At 54.4% G+C, this 6880-nt stretch overlaps 1 protein-coding gene across 1 annotated transcript; it reads left to right on the top strand.

Moving 5' to 3' along the window:
* Positions 1–567: 567 nt before the first annotated feature.
* LOC127296041 (uncharacterized) lies at positions 568–6577 on the top strand. The gene is made up of 3 exons (XM_051326065.2): positions 568–1862; positions 5450–6013; positions 6104–6577. Exons 1-3 carry the CDS (start codon positions 969–971, stop codon positions 6203–6205), a joined length of 1560 nt encoding a protein of 519 aa, XP_051182025.1. The 5' UTR covers positions 568–968; the 3' UTR covers positions 6206–6577.
* The last annotated feature ends 303 nt before the right edge of the window (positions 6578–6880 follow it).

Below are 6880 nucleotides of genomic sequence, written 5' to 3'. Positions count from 1 at the left end.
TCGTCTGCAGCATGTTACTGTAACTTGTACGAAAATTGGAGTTTGTTCAGCAGAACATACGCAATATCTGCTTCGTCGTGGTTCGATCCGAGCGTCGCAAGTTTGGACTTGGGAGAGAGATATCTCCCGTCTCTAGCTAGCAGTCGAGTCATCCTCGTTGGCCGGGATGGGGATTGCGGATGTCACTCGTGGGATGGATCGGATGAGCAGCTTGAAGAGGACGGCGAAAAGAGAGGCAAGGGAGCTTCCCGATGGCTCCACGCGTCGTGGGCATTATTGCCGGGCGCCGAAGCATCCTCCGGCGGCGGCCGCTAACTGCTCTGCCACGACGGGGTTCACCGACCGTTTTTGATGCTGCCGAGTGAACAAGAGAAACGCATTCTCCCTGGTCGTAACATGCACGACACGTCTGCTCACCTCACCTGTAGGCTGTAGTGTGTGCGCCGCTCGTTGCCGCCGAGTTTTTATCGCAGTTTCTGGTAAGGAAAGGCAAACAAGATATGGAAAACAATGCCACGTCCCGCCCGCGGCCCGTCCCAGCCTAATACCGACGGGCCAGCGCGCGGCGTCCAAGGACAAAAACGACTCGAGGGCGCCGTCGGAATCCCCTTCCTTCCTTCCTCACAAAGCCGAGACCGCCCTGCCGGAGAACACAGATACGCGCGCCCATGATACTACACAAACTAGCAACATCAGCCTAGACATTAGGCACAGGCGCCTAGCGTAACGCACCAGGCGCGGGCGCACAAATTCGTCTTCCTCCCATCTCCGAGAAATTATTCCTCCGTCTGTCCGAGGCAGAGAGGCCCGCCCAAAAGGTGCGCCTCCGCCTCCGCCACGCGCCATCTCTCTCTCATAATTTCTCTCCGTCGGGACCTCGCCGTGCGTTCCGCCAGATCCCCGCAATCGACGAAACCGTCGCGGGAGAAAAAGGTGGTGGGCGGTGATCTCGGCACCAAGATCGGCCGATGCAGCCGCCCAAATGGAAGGTGGCCGTGGAGGGCGCAGCAGGGATCGGCGGCGGCGGTGACCAGCGCCGGCGGTGCGTGGCGGCCTCGCTGTCCATGCTGATCGCGGCCACCCTGGCGTTCCTCGCCTACGTCGCCTTCTTCCCGGACGACGGCGCCGGCGGGGTCTACCGCTGGTGGAGCTGCCAGGACTGCCGCGGCGCCGCGCTGGGCGAGTTCCCGCCCGACGACGCCGCGCCGGCCGACGGCCCCACCGCCGCCGTCCGCCGCCACCACACGCCGACGACGCTCTCGCACATCGTGTTCGGCATCGGCGCCTCGGCGCGGACGTGGGACCAGCGCCGCGGCTACGCGGAGCTCTGGTGGCAGCCGGACACCATGCGCGGCCACGTCTGGCTCGACGAGCAGCCCGTGACCCCCTGGCCATCCTCAACCTGCCCGCCCTACCGCGTCTCCCCCGACGCGTCCCGGTTCGGCAACCGCGCCTCCGCCTCGCGGATGGCCAGGATCGTGGCGGACTCCTTCCTCGCCATCCACTCCGACCTGGCAAAGGACACAGCCGCCACCCCCGAGGCGCGGTGGTTCGTGATGGGCGACGACGACACGGTCTTCTTCCCGGAGAACCTGGTGGCCACGCTGCGCAAGTACGACCACGACGAGATGTACTACGTCGGGGCACCCTCCGAGAGCGTCGAGCAGAACGTCATGCACTCCTACGGCATGGCCTTCGGCGGCGGAGGCTTCGCCGTCAGCTACCCGGCCGCCGCCGAGCTCGCCGGGGCCATGGACGGATGCCTCGACCGCTACTCGCAGTTCTACGGCAGCGACCAGCGCGTGCAGGCATGCCTCAGCGAGCTCGGCGTACCGCTCACCCGCGAGCCAGGGTTCCACCAGGTTAGAACTTCGTATTCTTCCCATGTTCAACTTAAAGTTCCTTCTTTTTTTACTGGAAACATGGTAATCAAAAACCCATCTTTCTTTTCGAACCATTCTTGTTAAACAACGTCCAGTCCCCAAAACCTGTTCTTTTTCAGATACAAAATCTGTTATTTTGTGTGCATAAAGCAGCAATCCTCCAATGTTTCTGAAAACAGCTTGCGAACAAAGAACACTGCTTGTGCTGCGGATGCAAATTTAGCTGGGCTAGTTCGGCTCGTAGGGGCCAGGCAGCCAACGATCCTCTCCACTAGGTTTCTCTGCATCGGCCTGAATCACAACTTTCTTGACCAAACTTTTCACCGTCGTTTCGGCTAGGCTAGAGAGTGTACAGCCAAAACAGAACGCAGCAACCAAGGAAGATACTCTAGCCTTTTCTACAGATCACCACTTGCCGAAAAAACGAACAACAACTAGCCATGGAACCTTTCCTAGAGATCGCTGGATGGAAGCCGGCCGACTGACTGACGACTGTGCGGTACAAGTCGCAGGCAGGGGCAAGGGACAATGCGAAGGTACAGCGACAGCGTGGAAAGCACGGACCCAGGGCTGGTCCTTGGAGGAGCAGCGCCTGTCGCTCACCATGTGGCGCGGGTATCTAGCAGGACAAGTGTCTTCAGGACAGAGGACGACTTGACCTAGCGAACCACCACCTCACCCAAGTCGACAGCCACATAGGGGTAGCTTTTTTCTTTGCCAGCTTATCTTTTAACAAACACCTCGCATGTCTTTCCCGTGAAGCTATTTCAAAATCTAACCTAAACCTTGAATTTAGCCCCAATGAGGATGGAGCCAAAATTATGCATGTAGCTCAAAGTTTCGTCGGAAAATGACACGATGTGTTCAGCGCCACACTCGTTGCCGCCGACCTACCTTTGCTGCCGATCTTGCTTCGGCACCGGCAGGGCCGGAGCTGCTATATAAGCGTTGGGTTCAGTTCAAATGGATCTGCGGTATAAGAGTGGGATTTAGTTCAAATGAACCCATTGAAATTCAAAAATCCCTAGCTAATCTAATAATCATTTTAGTTGCTTTGTAGTGAAAAAATATATAGAAACAAGTGTCTAGCCCAATAATTTAAACCCCTAGCTTCTTCGCTGGGGGCGCCAAAGATGATTGGCACTATTTTAGTTCCATTCTCATTGGTGTCGAATCCCCTAATTTCGTTAGGGGTTTAGATGAGGAACTAGTTCTGTCAAAGGGTCCGATCGACACGTTGTTGAGGGCGAAGGAAGCCAAGATTGCGGAAATGAAAAATGAGTAGAAGAAAAATGTAGGGATTAGACTTTGAAATAGTTTTGGTTGAGGGTAGATGAAAAATTAGTTTAACTGTAAAATTACCACATTTCGGGGCATTTTGATTGGCTTGCTGACATGTAGGGCCTATTTGGCTGTGCTGACATGGCTGCAAAACTGGTCACTGCAATGAGGTGGACACATGGCCTACCTGCTAGTCTGTATCTCCTCTTCTTCATCCCGATGGTCTTTTTCTTACTTCGGTGAACGCATGGGGGCATAGCTTAGGGGTGATGCCAATAGCGTGCAACCCGGCGGTGCTCGTTGTTGACCATGGAGTGGTTCTGGCACCTCACCGCGGTGAGGAAGGAGGGGGTTGGCACAACGGAGAACTCACAACGCCCGGTGACCTCCGAGGTTCGTCCATGGTAGGACTACGAGGATTTGCAGTTGCGAGATGCTAAGGCTCAAAGATGAGGAGGTCGTCGGCTTATTCGGTGGACAAAATGCTCCTCAAACAAAGAATTGGATGTGGATTGCCAGATTAGCCCGCCACGGTGACGAACTCGCCAGTGACTATTTTGACCAAGACGGGAGAAGTAGGCCTTGACGATTCAATTGTGTGTCATACAAGACCAAGTGGTCTTCCATCCACCATCACACGAACTCATGTGTTACCTCCTCGTCGAGATGGTCCTCATTAGGTTTATTGGTTTGCTGCTTCCCTGATGGCCCACTGAGACACTACATCGGTGTCGCTCGGTCCAAGGTCACGGGACAGTCACCCGCAGACGATGCTCTACAGTGGCACATCATCGGTTCTCTTCTCTAGATAGGAAATGGACGACATGGGATGAGGGTTGGTGACGACAGTGGCATAAAAGATTGGGGATTTCGGGGCCAAAGAGAGAACACGAGGAAGAAGAAGAGAGAGGGGGAAGAATATGTTAGCTTACATGTGCGCTTTGCGTCCACCTCATCACCATCTCCACGTGGCTGCCAACTCAGCCCTTACAAGCAGGCTCCACCGGTCAGAATTGCGATTAAAATGCTTTTGGACGGGTTTTCTCTAAGGGTGTGACTAGATGGTGTCATCAAATTGCATCTTATGTTACAACTTATGACTAGGACGAATCACGATACAAATTAAATGGTGTAAAACTTAACTGAGCATGAAGTAGTTCTCAGCTAGCAAAAAACTAGTAAATCTTTTTTTAATACAAATTAGGTACTGACTTGTTAAAGTAACAAAAAATGTGTCAGATTTATGTACTGTAGTTTAAACTCTACCAAAGGATCGGACTTGTTAAATAAAATACCATTGTGCACATACGTAAGACGGAGGCGAAGGAAGCCAAGTTTTGGGAAATGACAAAGGAGTAGAGGAGAAGAACCCTATCGTTGGTTAGTGGAGCCGGAGCGAAACGTGGTTGGCTACCCGTTTCATTGGTGCATATGGTCCCATGCATACACCATTCGCGGGATGGACTCGATTCGATCATCGAACACCTGGGAGGTGTACATTCGCCGTAGTTGTAGCCGTGTACTAGGTTGCATGGAGCCGCCGCGGCGCATTACGCGCACGTATCGTGGTGGTTGTGTATTCTCTGGGAGTGCGTACTACTAGGGCAGACGCCCAGAGTGCCGATGTTTGTGCGCGCACCATCGCCGGCCCCGAGCCAAAGCTGATGGCACCACCACCATTTGAGAGTCGACCACAAGTCGAAGTCGTTGATGTTGCCAAAGGCCACCGATCATCCAGCCGATGTGGTGGTCCAAGTCCAAGGCTGTCGACTTCACGAGCGCGTACAGCCAAAGCGACACGACCTCGCGCCAAGCCACGTAGTTGTACGTACCGTGACGCGCTCGCGGGCTGCGTACGCTGCGAGATAAACGTTGTCGTCACGAGGAGAATGTGTCCCGTGCTTGACGTGCCACGGATCAACACTCACCAGGTGTGCAGGATTAACTTTTCTTCCGCGGGTGAGCGAGCGACCACTTTCCGTTTTACCTTTTCCGAACCGTGTGCGGCCGCTGACACATGTGCGCTCCCAGACCCAGATCCAGCCAACCGATGCTGCTTTCATCGCGTGTCGCACCCCGTTCCGCTTTTTGTCCCAAGCCTTTTTCTATCAACCTCCACCTGGCAAAAGCGCGAATCTTTCGGCTTCCGTTTCAAACACAGGGTAGAAACTGTAAAATATTATCAAATGGGCATACTCTTTGTGTTCTCTTTAAATAAACATAGTATGTTCTGCAAGGTAACATGGATGAAATTATTGTTTGACACGCACGATCGGTTGGTGCAGGTGGACATCCGGGGCGACGCGTACGGGATGCTGGCGGCCCACCCAGTGGCCCCACTGGTCTCGCTCCACCACCTCGACCACATCGAGCCCATCAGCCCGGCGGGCCGAACCCCGCTGGACGCGGTCCGGCCGCTGGTGCGCGCGTCAGGGTTCGACTCGGCCCGGCTCCTCCAGCAGGCCTTCGGGTACCAGCGCGGGCCGGGCTACGTCTGGTCCGTGTCCGTGGCCTGGGGCTACACGGTGCAGCTCTACCCGTGGGCCGTGGCCCCGCACGAGCTGGAGGTGCCGCTGCAGACGTTCAAGACCTGGCGGAGCTGGGCCAACGGGCCCTTCGTGTTCAACACGCGGCCCCTGATGGGCACCGAGAGCCCCTGCTGGCGGCCCGCCATGTTCTTCCTCAGCCGCGTCCGGAACGGGACCGCCGGCGGCACCGTGAGCGAGTACGTGAGGCGGCGCGCCGGGAAGGCTGAGAAGGAGTGCGACAAGGCCAGCTTCCGCGCCGCGTCCACGGTTCATACTGTCAAGGTGTTCGCCCCCAAGATGAGCCAGAACGAGTGGAGACGGGTAAGTACCAAGGCCAAGGGCACCTCTTCTACGTGCTATACAATACACATCCATGTTAATTGACATAGCATTTGCTGTACCATGCTTCAGGCGCCACGGCGGCATTGCTGCAAGACGAAGAGGACCAGCTGGGGCTCCGTGCTGGAGGTGCGGATACGGTATTGCAGCCGAGGAGAGCTCACCACGCCGTGATTAAGCTCTGCCTCTTGTCCTTCGCTACCGCCGCAGGCAGCAGGATGCTACTATTGATGATAATAATGGGATGGCAAAGGCGAATAATGCTCTCCGAGCTCACAGGGACAGACAGTAACTTAGTTTCTGGCCGGTCACAAACCAGCAAGCACATACTCTACTTTCCTGCTGGCGCTGGACACAAGATCGTCACATGTATACATACAACAAAAGGAGGTGCGCGCGCGGTGTTTTGGTCCGGCCGTACGAACTCGTGTGCTATCTTTGTACAGACCTAGCTCTTCTGGTTAATTAGATGGAGGCGATTCGTCGATTATGACTTGTAAAGGAGTGTAAGCTGTAGCAATGTATAGGATCTGACCGTGTTCTTTGTGTTGCCTCTCTTTCCTGATAGTCATGTGATTCGACCATAGAAAAATGGCTAATCGAAAAGAATGGGAAAAGGGCTTGAAAGAAAAGGCAGAACAAAGTACTCCCTCTTGTCAAAAGTTTAATGTATTTAGATGCTTTTTAGTGTCTAAATGCATTAAAATTTTGACAAAGGTAAGACAATCTTAATGGGGACGGAGGGAGTATGTAATTTTTGTGCTCCAATGCTTCAATTTCCTAAACTTGCGGATAGTGACTAATGGGCCAGCATGTTTTTTTTCTACGAAATGTAGTGGGCCAATATGC

The sequence above is a fragment of the Lolium perenne genome, chromosome 4, assembly GCF_019359855.2.
Source record: "Lolium perenne isolate Kyuss_39 chromosome 4, Kyuss_2.0, whole genome shotgun sequence".
NCBI classification, from domain to species: domain Eukaryota; kingdom Viridiplantae; phylum Streptophyta; class Magnoliopsida; order Poales; family Poaceae; genus Lolium; species Lolium perenne.
The sequence above is the reverse complement of the archived record's forward strand: the minus strand, read 5'-3'. Positions and strand labels throughout refer to the sequence as shown.

Coding starts and splice junctions, on each gene's coding strand:
- LOC127296041 (XM_051326065.2), top strand. CDS start 969: ATGCAGCCGCCCAAATGGAAGGTGGCCGTGGAGGGCGCAGCAGGGATC. Junction 1,863..5,449: donor GCGAGCCAGGGTTCCACCAG/GTTAGAACTTCG, acceptor CGGTTGGTGCAG/GTGGACATCCGGGGCGACGC. Junction 6,014..6,103: donor GCCAGAACGAGTGGAGACGG/GTAAGTACCAAG, acceptor ACCATGCTTCAG/GCGCCACGGCGGCATTGCTG.